This window comes from Vanessa atalanta, chromosome 15, assembly GCF_905147765.1.
Source record: "Vanessa atalanta chromosome 15, ilVanAtal1.2, whole genome shotgun sequence".
NCBI classification, from domain to species: Eukaryota; Metazoa; Arthropoda; class Insecta; order Lepidoptera; family Nymphalidae; genus Vanessa; species Vanessa atalanta.
This window is the reverse complement of record NC_061885.1, coordinates 10,455,320-10,471,306: the sequence shown is the minus strand read 5'-3', so window position 1 is coordinate 10,471,306 and position 15,987 is coordinate 10,455,320. Positions and strand designations below refer to the sequence as shown.

The window sequence follows — 15,987 nt, the reverse complement described above, 5'->3', positions numbered from 1 at the left end:
GCACCCGCTACTTATAATCTTTACGCTTAGTTGAAGAGGAAAATAGGAATATAAGCAATGTAGTAAAAAAAGGATTATATGTTTTACAAAAAAGGCAAAAAAATCTAAATAAATAAATTCGCGATATGGAAATTCGAGCGAATTTACTTCACACTAATGCCATTTTTTCTTGCCATGATGTAAGCGGGGTCGTTGTCCTGTTGTTTTTTTTTAATGTCTACCGGAGCACTGAATATTCGTCTTTAGCAATCGGTTTTTATAACGAACTCCTTAGTTATTGCTTATTGATTTATCATTGCGGTCACGTAGACGTTTTCCTCCTAACAATACTGCGAAAGTGTATATCTGTGTGTATGTCCTAAGAAATATTTCTTAATATTAATCAATTGAACTGAAATATAGAATTATGAGTCAAGATATGTAAATTCTATATCGGGATCTAATTTTTTTAAGGAAACCTTAAAATCTAAATGTCCCATTGGTAAAAAAAACAACATATATACTATACAATAATTCAGTTTCTAGAATACCTTTCCGACAAATACACTAATCACACCGTTTTATGTTTATAAAATTGGGTCTTAAATAAAAGTATTTTTATTGGAGACCTAATTTAAAGCAAAAGATAAGATCAATCAGTTATGTTTTTTATTCGTGTTTAACGGTGACCTTACCATACCATCACTTGACCGATTACTACTTTAATGACTACTTGTCTATTTTATTGTGGTCAATAAAAATACGCGATGGTAACAGCTGCCATTATACTTAAGTCTTTCTCAGAATTATTGGAACGTAACTGTTATTTTATATTTATCTTTAAATAGTTTCAAAATAAAAACCAAAACGGATTTGGAAGTTCGAATAACGAAGCAAATCTTATTATAGTACACACGAATATACGTTTTATATAGACGTCATAAAACAGTTATTCCTTTGTATTATTTTAATGAATACTGCATCAAGTATTGCCTGTTCGTAGACGCCTGTGTCTTGTATTGCGCTCTCTCGTAGACTTAATTCAAGTGCTCTTTAACGACTTTTAAAGAACCACTTCAGGGATTGTACACAAAAGAAACGGATCATGCTTGCTAATGAGTTTCGTACCTAGGTATTAGGTTTATGTGGTAACAACTGTCTGTTCCTCGTGCAGAACTCAAACTATTATCCAAAACGACCATAAATCCAGAACTGTATAATTTTATTATTGCATTTCGAGGCATTTTAAATTTTGAGATGTCTTATTTTTCTTTGTGAAATGAAGACGAAATAATTTTGTCTTTATTTATACCAATTTTGAGTAAAGATTTTATATTTTTTGATACAGTTTGATTATATTGAAATTACGTTTTCAATTTTGTTTTCATCATCAGTAATGGTTGGAAATTGAAAAGTCGTGTGATATGTTTATATTATGTTTGATTAATTGCATACTAGCTGTACCTGCGCCTTCGTATGCGTTTAAATTTAGCAATGAAATTATTGTTGTAGCCTAAGTTACTCCTTATTACATAAGCTATCTGCCAGTGAAATTCCCTTCAAGTCGAGGCGTTCCAGAGATTAGCCGGAATAAACAGACAGACATACAAAAATGGAAAAAAAATGTTATTTTGGTATATGTATACATAAATATGCATTTAGTAAAAAGGGCTTATTTTAATATTACTAACAGACACTCCAATTTCGTTATATGTATAGATATAGACATCGATTAAGAAAAATCTACTGTTTTTTTTTTTTTGTATTTTGACATCTTTATCATCTCCTTTTAGTATATATAATAATTATACCATAGTATACCATTTTTCGCTCCATATTTTTTTCATAAGATATCCTCTTATCGCTTCAAATGATTCTTTGATATTTTATAGAAGTTGTATTTTTACACAAATGTCTCTTACCAAACCCTCCTTACCTTTTGAAATCAAATTGAAGCCAAGACACAGATTGTAGTTTGTAAGAATATAAATTTAATTATGATATTAATATTGTTGCAGGGCAATCGAAGTTTGGCTGAAAACAGGTCGTCGTCACAGCGAAGTGCTAGACGAGCAGAAAGAAAGCGAAGGGCAGCTGAGAAGGCCAGGCGCCACTGTCATACTCTGGCTTAAATGTGAACAGGTATCCTTTTAGTCTTAAGAAATATCAAAGCTATATGAAGGCTATTTAAAGGCTATTTATATTTATATTTCAAAGTAATGGTTCATTACTAATGATGCTAAAGTAATATCATTTTGGACCTATTATAACTTGCACAATACACTCAGAATTTTTCCTTGTATCCATAAGTTGAGATGGACCACTTTTGGTCCAAATTGCACCAAGCGGAGCACATAATTACTTGTGAGATTATTTTAATGAAGTACATTTTAATTTTGGTAGGTATAGTCTGTAGTAAATCAAGTATGTTATAATATATATACTTAAAATTATAGTCGTTATTCCGTTAAACTAAGCAAAAACAAATTGTATTCTATCATGAAGACGCGCCCTTCCACGTTAAATTTTAATCGTGTGCTTTAGTATGAGTGAGTGACGCTCGTGCATTATATTTGTGTGCGTGAGACGAATATATGTAAGGACAGCAAAAAAATGAAAATTAGATTATTTTTTTGTTTTTTTTTATGAAAAAAATATTAATTAAACGTGAAGGAGGCGCGCCTTTGTGATTGATCATATGTTCACGTGAAAGTATTCAAAACTATTAAACCGCAGTTCGACTCGCCTTTGACCGTTTTATTATTCAGTTGGTTTATTTTTTTTTACTTAAAACCTTTTGATTAGATAAAAACATGATTAAAAAATACCATTACGATTAAAGCAACATTAAAATGTTACCATCGAGGCAGGTCATTATCGTTTAAGCATCGAAGCCGCCGCCATCTTGCAGCTAGGGGTGAAAAAAACATAAACAACGCGGTCACCTGCGCGCGCGCAGAGATTGGCAGGTGCTACGCGCTCACATCTGCAACTGAACGAGATTTAAACTGCACCTTAATACCTAGATTTATGGTTCAAAATGGTTATTTTATGAGTTTCTTTAAAGGGTAATGTTTTGCAAGCGTACTCGTACATGTGCTATCATTTATTGTTAATGTCTCCAGAATAGGTGAGACCACCGCAAAAATATTTGTACTGTACGATTACTTAAATGTCAGTGTTTTACAAAGTACGCCTTAATATGTTTACGTTTTTTTCGAGTAGCAATATATATATATTTTTACTTTTTATCTATAGCGTTTAATAATTTCGTATTTAAATAATACATTTTGTATTTTTTGCGTCTAAATCATACAATTATAATTAGGATTACTAGTTATTTTTTTTTTTAGAGATTAATACACAGACATCTAAACGTCACAACTTTCCATTAAATATAAAATACAAATAAGAAACAGAACATATTAATGTTGTCTTATATTTTCGCGATTATTACACATTGAAATAAAACTAGTTTTTAACGGATTTAATCGCGTATATTAATTATTTTAACATCCCGACGTTTCGAGCACTTTGCAGTGTTCGTGGAGTCTGCCCGTGACCACGCGATTAAATCCATTAAAAACTAGTTTTATTTCAACAGAACATATTGCTGAAAATCTAAGATGTATCCGCCAATCCGCAGCTTTCGATTCGAATTCATCTCCTTAGAAGCCTTTGCCCTTTGTTAAACATTAACGGACTATAAAAACAACTACCTATAATTACACTGGCTAACCGTTCATACCGGAACACGATAATTACAAAATAACTCGACGGTAGAATGTCCGAGCATAGGTATCTATTTAATTATGTTAAATTTTTTTTAATTGAATTTTTGATGAATTAATAACATACAATAACAAAGTGTTTGTTTCACTCAAATTGTTTGTCGTTGAGCTTCAACACGGAGTCGTTATTTAATTATGGAAACAGTTTATGGACTAAAAATTATATTATATTGATGTATCCAAACTATAGAAGCAAAACCGACAGTCTTACGTGTATAGTAAGAGCCTGTAAATTTCCCATTGCTGGACTAAAGCCTCCTCTCCCTTTTAGGAGCATATTCCAACATGATGTTCCAATGCGGGTCGTAGGATTCACATGTGGCAGAATAGTTGGGAACAGACAATTGCAAGTTTCCTCACGATGGTTTCCTTCACCGCCGAGCACGAGATGAATTATGAACACAAATTAAGCACATGAACTCTTTACATACTTACATGTTTCATATATTAAAACAATCAAAATATATTCAAGTAGGCTTTTACAAGCACGATTGAATCGTCAGTTTATAAAACTATATTAAGTTAAGCTACCACCTGTTCTGAATGTAGATTTTACCGAGAAGAACCGGCAACTCTTTTCCAAAATTTAAAAGACAAAGCTTGTTAAATACATATATAATATATCTCGCCTGGAAATCAACAACCATTAGCTCCACGCCTTTTTATCATCTATATAATATTGTGTTGAATAATATGCTTTTTTTATTAATGTATTTTTTTACAATCTCCGAAACGAACTCTGGAATAAGTTTTATGTACATTGGCTAAATACTTTTTAATTTAGACAACGCAAAAAAGGTCGCCCAATTTATTTAAAATATACAAAGATTCACATTGAGAACTTAAGCTATAGTCAGTATGTGTACTGGTCATAGTCATGTCATTTAAATGTCAATGCAATTTATTGAGAAAGGACTGAAGCATAAATAAAATTTGTTGGCGTTAATCGATCTGCCATTTTAAATAACCCCAAACCACCCGACGATCAAACGACCCAACTTTATCATCTCGATATTCATGACAGCTACGCTCGACACTTACCAAACGTCATACTTTACTAGTGTGCGTGTTATTAGTGGTCAATTTGGTGACTATCTTCTCTTGGCACAAATAAAAGCCAAACAAAAAAAAGACTATCTATTTTGACGTGTTCTCAGCTTTGACTGTCAATCTAACTAGCATATAAATAATCAAAGGTTGCACGATTTGTTTACTTCTGATTTGTAACCAGCTACAGAATCAATAGGGATCAAGTAACAAACGCTCATTGGTAAGTAAATATTAAACCACCGCTTAAAAATAAAAGTATTAAAAAAAACTCAACAAATATGTAAACTTCTCTTACGGTTAAAATTTAAAATAAGAATCGCGATCGATTTATTCAACTTTTTTTTTCATAAACAGACAGTGAGTTATCTTCTACGTATATATCATAATGACCTTTGATTATATCTGCGGCTTCCTCCTTAATTCTAATGTTAATGTAAAATTGCGGTTTAATTTGAACTATTCATTTTATTTGTGGCTTTATTGATATTTTTTTCTCTGAGTTATTTGCTCACCATGAGCCGCGTATGAATATCGTCTCGCGATTGGTGGATTTGTAAAGTTATTTCTCTCTTTTTGTCTTTTTAATTTCGGTATTGTATCTGTGTTTTTTTTACGCCAGATATTTCTGATAAAGTGATTTCGTGAACTTTTTTTATATGTTTTTTTTTTTTAATTACGGTTTAAACAATAGATATCTATTAGTTTAAAACCTAATTAACTTACTTACTTAGTTGTTTGTTACTTAAAAATTATCTAATAACTGTAAAATATATGATAAAAAATTTGTTATAGTTTATTTTAATTTTGTTTTTTTAAGTTCGTCTAAAAATAAAAAAAAGAAGAAGTCAGTATATGAAGTGAGCGTCACTTCATCTCCAATATAATCCTATCTGTAACAAATATTATCTATCCGATATAACCAGATAGATTGTATGTTAATAATGTATTGTATTATACTTGGTGGTAGGGCTTTGTGCAAGCCCGTCTGGGTAGGTACCACCCACTCATCAGATATTCTACCGCCAAATAACAGTACACTGTATTGTTGTGTTCCGGTTACTGTGAGTGAGCCAGTGCAATCACAGGCACAAGGGACATAACATCTTAGTTCCCAAGGTTGGTGGCGCATATTACAGACATCACGTAAGGAATGGTTAATATTTCTTACAGCGCCTTTGTCTATGGTCGGTGGTGACCACTTACCATCCAGGTGGCCCATATGCTCGTCCGTCAACCAATGCCATAAAAAAAATTTACTATATTGTACGTAAGATATTTCTAAAAATATTTATGTACAATCATTTATAAAGAAACATCTGCAAGAATAAGAAATCTAAAAAATGCCTAATTAAGATAATAATTCTCGTAACACCTTAGTTAACAATCTAAATAAAAAACTAAAGTTTTTTTTCCTCATTTATAGTCTTTGAATATTTTTTTTTGTAAGCATTCCGCCCTTAGCAGGTGCCGGGGTTGTCAGCTGAACGGATCGTTGTAGTACGTCAATAAAATGATTAGGAATTACTATAATTGAAGGTTATTAACTGTTTAATGTATTGTTTATAATAAATGGTCGTTGAACGTGTTCTTAATATGATTATGATAATAATTATATCCTGCTAACCGAATTCGTTCGCGGCGTCCATTCTCGACGGAGACGAAACAGCTGCACATGGCATTACCACAGGTGTACTGTTTCTGTATAGCCACACTTATAGCCCGGTGGAATAGCAATACGAACTGAGTTAGATCAAGCGCAGGTCTTTCTTAGACACAGCGATGTCATCGCTAACTTCAAAACTCTTCGCCCTTACCCAATTACAACAGCATCTTAAATCAATAAACTTTTGAAGCCAAAGACTAAACATCATACAAACTATAATATTAAACAACGGTATTATTTTTATCATATTGTATAAGAAATGTTTTTTTTTTTTTTGGTGACAAAACGAAAAATAAACCTTCCTTAATCACTGCCATTTATAGCGCAAAAAAGGTCTCCGACTATAAGTGGTTCCCGCTGAGTTCCTTTCGGTCTTATCAGGTTTTCGTTATGTGTCTATGTCTTTCCTAACTGTTGAGAGATATTCGAAGATCTATTGCAAATGAAACGTTCATCTCTGTTTCTCATACAATCTATGCCTGCTAGCAAAATTAAAAGTCATAAAAAGGTAATTATCTCTGTGGACAACGACTTTCGCTCACAATTATTAAAGGCACCGAGGCATTGGCCTTACATTCATGATAGTGTGCATTCATAACACCATACTGTGCTTTATTTGCGGATTTTATTACACCGACTCGCTCTTCATAAATTGAACATAAACCAATAAAACCTTACTGGTCGTAAGTGGCGGTAAAATAACTTCTCACACAAGACCTCGTACTGATTAAAAAGTCTAGAAATGAAACTGAGATTATTCGTATATATATGAGGTTAATAAACTTTAAATATGTAAGGGTCATTAAACGATTAATAACAAAAGGGTTTATCATTCAAAATTTGTTACACATATCGATACAATCTTTTACTTTGTCAAAAAAAACAAGTTTTAAATACATCTTAATACCGTTTTGCAGCTGGTACATTACAATCGTCTGATACGATGAAATTCAAGGAGGTTATTAAGGCAATTTAGGATATCGACTCATCCTTTGTTTGAGGCACGCGAGGGTACACCTGTTGCTTACATAGGCTGTTCTGGTTTTGATAAAGCGACTATTATTTTGTATCAACCGTGATTACGGTTTGTGGTTTCGTCTACAAGACATGATATATGACTGGATCTGTTGATGCTTTAATTTAAATGATCATTTAAGTTTTTATTTATATGTTTTATTTAAATCATTTTTATTCAGGATTTTAAAAAGTCATTCGAGGCATTAAAGATTTATTTTTATATTAACAATCTTTTCGATTTCAACCTAAAAAATTCTAGTTACAGTATAAAATCTTACAATAATATGAATTACATTTCTCCATGGCACATGCTAAAAATGAGCATTTTATAGATACTATACGTATATTTATTAATATTTTATAGTTTAATTTGTATATTTTATTAAGGTTCACTAGTTTCACAAAATCATAAAGAGTTAAATATTATTAAATATATATTACCTAAAAATTATTATATATATTTTTGAATAAATAAATAAATACAGTATTCGTATTCGATCTTTTACTTTTCGGAAATATGAAAAAATATTTTCCATGCATTGGATACCCTCACAAAGAACCTACCTTATTATTTATTATTATTATTTCCTTGGTGTTAGGGTATTGTGTAAGTCCGTGTGTGTATATACAATACTTACTACCGTTGTGTTCTGATTTAAAGGACGGGAGAACCAGTCACTACAGGCACAAGGGATATAATAGTTTCAAAGGTTGAAGGCGCATTAGCGATGTAAGGAATGCTTGATATTATATATACATAAAATATACTCGCTAGTACATTTTATGTTAGCTTGTATCAATGTACTTGATTTAAAAATTCTTTGGTTTAAAATTGATTGTTTAAATATATTTCATTTATTACAAATATTTAACTATTTATATTTTATTTATTATATATTTATAGTTGGACATATTATATAATAAGTACAAAAAAAAATAACAAAAGCGATTAATTTTAATTCCCACAATAAGTGAATAATGAGGAACGCAAAATCATTGTGTCGCTAGCTAAGCTGTATAAGGTTCGATTTATTATACCGATTAAAACAATAATTGCTCATACGGATGCGTTTTATGAACAGCCTGTATATGCAGACGCGCACCTGTCGTTTATTTTTTTCATGTTTTCCCTACGTTTAACCGAACATGGTAACTATAATAACCCGATCTGCATTACGGTAGGTCATACTTATATGTATGTTTTTTAATAGTGCAACGGCATGGGCGACGGTTTTCTGTCAACAGGGTTTTAGTCCGAAGGAATGTGCTATTGTAATAATAATTGAATTAAATATTATAAATGTGGTAATAACATTTTTATTATGTATTTTATGATTAACTCAGACCCTTTCCCACGATAAGTTATGAGAAACGTATACTTTGTTTCGTATTTTTAAATGATATAATTTCAAAACAAAAAGTTTGCGCTAACTATTTTTTTTTTAAATTTTTTTTTGGAAGGCAAATATGCAAATTGCGATGGAATCGGAAATCACTGTCACTGATACTTGACATTGGCAATGATAGAATTGTAAACAGATAGTGTCATAATCTAAGCGCAGTCGACTTGTAAGTTGTTTGTGATGTCCTTGTGACTCCAATTAAATTAGTTCACTCCTGCTTCAAACTTCAACAATATATAAGTTGATGGTGATATCGTTCTGACCGATTTCAGTCAGTTCACTCAGGATGCGGGGCGGCAAATTCCACACGACTGAAAAGAGTTCAAACAGAGGCCCATCTTTACGTACTTACCGAGGCACGCGAGATTACACAATTACAACTTCCAAACTCTGGGCTGTTACAGAAAAACTCATAAACTTTTTATCGATCCGACCCTGAGATCTGAGCCTTATATCGAGCCATTAGACCAACGAGGCAGTCTATGTGTTGTTAATATTTATATGTATTTAAAATTATACTAAAGAATATCTACATATGTACCAAGCGTCAATAGCGCAATGGTTAAAGGGCTGCCTAGCGATGTAAAAAGTCGCAGGATCGATTTATACCCTTTGGGCTATTGTCGTCCCCACTACTAATACAAGTGATAAGCTTAAAAGGAGGGGTACATAGGAATACTAGTAATACCTTTATTAATTTGGGGCATTGGAAATTATTTATAAAATATATATATCAAACTAACGACACGCTCCGGTTTCGCATGCAATTTTTTAACCAAGAAAATTTAATGATATAAATACAAATTATACCCAGTAATATACACACTCAATAATAATGTAGAACCCACCCCCTACAAACAAATTTACCTCCTTATAATATAATTTTAAAACTACATCTAACCTCAATTAACTAACTAATATAAGATATAAAACTTATCATTTTTTAAATAAAGAAAAATTAAAAATATTTTTTCTAAGATTGTGAATCGTCAATTAATTAAGTTTATTCGTTTCTCCGGAAACATATAAAGTCACGTGACTACACAGTCATTACTATAATCACCCTTTCCTTAAGCAATTAACGAATTCCTTGACTTTTTAAGTTGATTTATTGTACTCACCTTCGAATATAAGCTTGGAAGGAATTACTTAACACGAATGACTTATACAATTAAAAACAAAAATGTTTTTAATGCTTCAAGTATTCTACAACAAATAAACCAAACATTTGATGTTTGTGTATGGCTTGGCGTGCAAGCCCGTTTGGGTACCACCCACTCATTATACAGTCTACTGACAAACAGCAATACAACGTATCGTCGTGTTCCGGTTTGAAGGTTGAGTGAGCCAGCGTAACAGGAACATATTAGTACCCAAGGTTGGTGGCGCGTTGCTAATATGAGGAATGGTTAATATTTCTTACAGCACTATAAGAAAGATTAACCATAATGTAGAATATAAATATGTCTATAAGGAGTGATGACCCCTGAGCGTCAGGTCATCTTACACCTGTCAGCTTACACGTTATAAAAAATATCTCCACCGACTTTTGTTACTGTAACTGTTTTTGTTTCCATATGTGTTCAGTATCTATTAATTATTTTGAGCCTCTAGCGTATAAGACCGCAGATCTCAAGCTCCTGAGATCATACCCAAGTATATAAGTGTTAACTGTCATGCCTTGAAAAGCACTTAAATTGGTTAGTTGAGGAATAAGTAAAGATGTTATGGATATATAAATTCAGATCTGAATTGAGATAAGATTAGGTCAGTTTAGTAAACTATTCCGGATTGTCCGATTGTTCCGGGTAGTTAGGAACGAATATTAGATTATTTGGAAATTTTAAAACCGATAATAACAAGGTTACAATTAGACTTTATTTCTAGGCTATTATGTGGTGTCAGTTACGGCAACGGAGCGTAGCGTACACGGTGGAAACCTTCTAAAAGGTATCCAAGCCCCTGGAGTTCAGGTTATGGAGGTACTAAGTTACGAGGGATTCGTACCCACTAAAACCACTTCGATGGCTGTCTTCGGCACAGATCAGAGAGACTGCGAGATCATGTCCAATGCTGTGTTCCACTTGTGGCTCAGCGAAGCTCTCCTCGGGGGTTGTAGATATTGTAGGCCCCACGCACTCTTCTCTAATGTGTACGGCAGTGCAAGACCATTTAAGCTGCCGTCCTCCTCATTACAGACAGCACAGGAACAAGGACACGCAAGGCCTCCGCTACAACCTACAACCCACAGCACCACACCAGTAGGGTTTAACGAGCAGCTAATACATTCTGTATTAGCTGCTCGTTACCTATATAAAGATATTAGTATAGCTACTCATTAATACCAGCGAGTAAAACTTCAGATTTACTGATACAATCTATATATTGAACATTGCTATGTATACTAGGTAAAGATTGGAAAATTAACAGACTCAATTGAGTTTATCGACCCGCGAATGTTTAATAGATCACACGTTTTTATAAAGATGTTATCTGATAATGATAATTTAATACCTTAAATGGACTCTGTAATTAATTTTTTATCATCGTTCTGTATATACATATACGAGATAACAGGATATCGTTCGTTCGTATAATTATTAGAATAGTTAACTGTATTATTGTTGATATAAGTCAGTTTTTATTCAAACATTTTCGACTTCGATTAATATTAGAAAACTAATAAAAAATTAATAAGTCAATACCTTTTATGATTGTGTTCTACAGCTACTTTTTGCTACCAGTACAAGTAGGTACTGGTAGCAAAAACCTCTATTCATCAAAAATCTATCTATCTATAAATTATGAAATGCAGAAATATTTATGTTTTGTATTTTGGAACATATTAATCTTTATTTCATTTGTATTTTAATTGAATTTCTCGTTGATATCAATATATGTATTTATATAAGCCAATTCTAGATCATAATGCTGGAAGTTGCTTCAATGCGATGCTGTGATACACGACATGTGATTGAATTTCACCCGACCTTGAACTTTTGTAATCCATATTTACCTTCACGAGATGCATATAATATAAACAAAATTAAAAAGAAGCCTCAGTTATGTATTTTCTGATTTGAATTTGAGATATTACGTATATACTGTCATCTCCTTCTAACATATCGTGCGTTTACAGTTATTGCAATTGGCAACAATGTTTCACCTTACATCAATAGGGTATTCTGCTATGTTTGAAAAAGTACTAGTCAAAATATTGATTTTCCTAATAAAAAGCCACAAAGAATATATTCCGGCAAAATAAACACGCTTTCTTGTCATACATTGAATTTTATTCGATTTAAATCTGTAAAAACGCTGTCATTTTGATGACGTCAGAATGTTAAAAACAAAAGTCATGTATGTTCGACCGGTACTCATTCAACGTTAACAGCTATAAATATTTGGTGTTTTTGATGTTATTTGGGAAAATAATGAATTACAACCGCTATCGTTGGAGTGTACTGTACAAAAACTGTATACTGTACAAAAACTGTATACTGTAACTGTAACTCCAGAAAAGTTGTTTATCAAATTGCCAGATGATATTGAAATGACTGTGTTTGTCTATCTAACGCCACGTTTTAGGTCACGTGATATACAGACTTAAAATTACGACTTTTAATTTTAATTAATTTATCAATTCATTGTATGTGCACAAGAAGTAAGGATAAGCTTATAACGCCAAGTTTCCGGCTCCAAGTCAATAAATCATTCTTGGGGCAAGGTATCCGTTTCTATAATAAAATTCCGCAGACATTTTTAACTTTGCCGTTTCGTAGATTCAAGTCATTTGTAAAAAAGCGTGGAGTTAATGCTTGTTGACTTCCAGGCAGGAGACATAACATACATATATAATTGTATCTAACAAACATGACTGTATTTTTAGATATTGAAAAAGAGTAACTACTGAGTTTCTTGCCGGTTCTTCTCGGTAGAATCTACATTCCGAACCGGTGGTAGCTTTACTTAAAATAGTTTGTTAAATGACGATTCAAAAGTGCTTGTAAAAACCTACTTGAATAAAGTATATTTTGATTTTGATTATATTAAATTAATAATGCGCTTTATTATTAATTTATTATATTCTAAATCTAATTGAAATTATATTTCTACATGTATTTAATTTTTTTTAAATATGAGTTGTGTGTCTTGTATTATATTTTTTATAACATAAAATTAAATTAAAGAAAGCAACATGAACAAAATGATAGATGTATATCCATCTCGCTCTTTCTAATATTGCTACAGCTAATTAATAAATAAATGAAAAAAAAATCAAAGCACCCTCCTCACGGGGCGATAGACATTACTGTCATCATACATCACCATGTGTTATACCGGCACATGAAAAACATTTTCGTCTGAAATGAAATGAATTATTTGGACGTTTTTTTTTTTTAAATAATCTAAAGTCGTATGGAATGGTATACTTATATATACGCCTGTCGTGGAATACTGACACAAGTACATATATAATATTAGCAATATTATTATTATTATACGTATTATGATGAACAGTTTTGATGTTTCAAATATGGAACTACAAGTCCGATTTAAAAAAAATCTTTTTGTATTAAATAAAATTTCTTGTGGAGAGTTATACGTCATTGGATACTAGATTGGTTGTAGGGCTCTGTGCAAGCCCATCTCGATGTGTAACTGTTTAGCGGTAGAAAATGGGATTTACTTGTAACAGTGCGGGTATCTATGGGTGAAAGCGGTTAATAACCATCGGGTAGCCGTCCTCATTAAAAAAGATTATCATAGATAGAAAATAACCCGTGCTTTTTGTCACATAAACGGACTTTTTTTCATTTAATTAATCCACTTCGAAAAAGAAAGTCCATATGTATTTATTGGTATATGTTCCGATTTTTCTTTACGATACAGAAAATAAAACTAATCGATTTTTATACGCCAATATCTAAGCGTTATATGTTTGCTAACTATGATGTCTTCCTGATCAATTTCGGCTGGACATGTTAATGTGTACAAATTCGTATATACACATAGATAGTGTAACACAGCTAACTTATTGAGGGCTGCTACTGAAAATGTATCTACGGAAAAACCCAATAGCTTTTATTTTGCTCGAACTGGAATTTGAACCCAGGAACTCAAGATCTGCACCAACGAGATATTCATCTACAATATTGCGTTAATAACTATAGTATAGCATCAATTAAACGTAACAGAAAATCGCTGGAACATGTCACTTGGGCCAAAGTTCGTCAAAGCGGTTAGCCGGGAACAAGTGGCACCGTCGCTTTTTCATACCGACTGAATTGTATGAACTCTCATTTACATAACCATTAAGAGTATTTGTTTATTTCCATTGACCCGGAGCCCTGACGACCAAAGGGCCAGGACATATTAATATTGATGGTTTTAACACGTGACCTATATGGTATGGTAGGTACGGATTGTTTGTTTTCGTGATTAACCCTCTCCTTGTTTTGGTTATACGATAGTAGGTCAGGTTTGATTTCGCGACGGATATTGTTTAAGTGAGAAATTACTGTCTCAGAAAGTTCGGTCACCGCTAAAACCCAACCGATTCGAAAAGTCGATACTGATATTATTTTCTTTTAGGATGTTGGTTTGAAACAGCAGGAACAAACCGCCTCTCGGTTTCTGATGAGTTATTTGGTACACCATCGACTGACATACGTAGGTATAATTTTTTTTATACAATAATGTACATAACGTCGTTGTTATATACATATAAATATAGTGTCAGTATCATATCATTAGCATTTAGCATTAGCAGCCCGTAAATGTCCCACTGCTGGGATAAAGGCCTCCTCTCCCTTTGAGGAGAAGGTTTGGAGCATATTCCACCACGCTGCTCCAATGCGGGTTGGCGGAATACACATGTGGCAGAATTTCGTTGAAATTAGACACATGCAGGTTTCCTCACGATGTTTTCCTTCATCGCCGAGCACGAGATGAATTATAAACACAAATTAAGCACATGAAATTTCAGTGGTGCCTGCCTGGGCTTGAACCCGAAATCATCGGTTAAGATGCACGCGTTCTAGCCACTGGGCCATCTCTGCTCTTCCCACTGGGCCGTCTCGGCTCTTCGGATCATATCATAAATATAGTTAATATTATACCTTTATTAATAGCTGTGTCTGTATGTTAGGTGTGTCTGTAGGAACATTTCTACACAATTCGGTCGTAGTATTTATTGGATAATTATTTTTTCAATATTTTTTTTTTTTTAAGGACATTGTTTCATTTTATCTTAATTTTAATAAAAAAAAAATATTATAATGTTAATTTTATTAAAATTATAATATTTTTTGCAGATATTTAGATATTTCATGATAACAAAAGTAATAATTTGTTATTTTAACCTATTTATAATTTAATTTTTTTTAATTTGCTTCTTTTGAACTATTTAAAGGTAAAAACTTTAATGACAGCTAAATAGCTAATTTAGAAACCGAATACTATTTGTTTGATACAATACAATAGAGTATTAAATAAATTAAAAAAATAAACAATATACCATCAATAATGACAGTCCAAGAAAGTAATCAGTGGCGACTTTCGACAGTCATTTAAAACCGACTCACACCACGCTCGTCCATGAAAATTTTTAAAAATAATCTTTACCTACTTACTTTAACCCAAATTCCTATTCCTTAGTGCTTTCATAAATAATTAACAAGTCCGAGAATAATGTATAGTTTGCAAAGTAAAAAGTTTTTAACGACCAACTGTTGATAAACTGTTGAACAACTCATCTCAATTAAATCTGTCTGTTTCACGTTATTTTTGAGTGATTATTTTTATAAGGCCGAACGAAGGAGAAGAGAATCATAAAACTCCTAATCTAAATGTATTTATTATCAAAAAAATATTATGTCGATGATAAAATAAAACTTTAATCTGTCACCGGTTCAGAATGTAGATTCTACCGGGAAGAACCGGCTTTTTACCAACAGTCAGTTACATGCAAACACAATTATTAAATTAAAACTCCGCATAGAAATCAACGACTACTAAGTCCACACCTTTTTATGGTCCATCGTGGCCCAATTAACATTTAAATTCACGTAGATATAAAATA

At 32.3% G+C, this 15,987-nt stretch overlaps 1 protein-coding gene across 1 annotated transcript in view; it reads left to right on the top strand.

The window, feature by feature from the left end:
• Positions 1-15,987, top strand: part of LOC125069195 (tRNA dimethylallyltransferase) — a 242,937-nt gene that overhangs the window by 196,885 nt on the left and 30,065 nt on the right. The window contains exon 4 of the mRNA XM_047678600.1: positions 1,998-2,121. Coding sequence (XP_047534556.1) covers positions 1,998-2,121 — 124 coding nt within the window. The remainder of the gene's footprint in view (positions 1-1,997; positions 2,122-15,987) is intronic.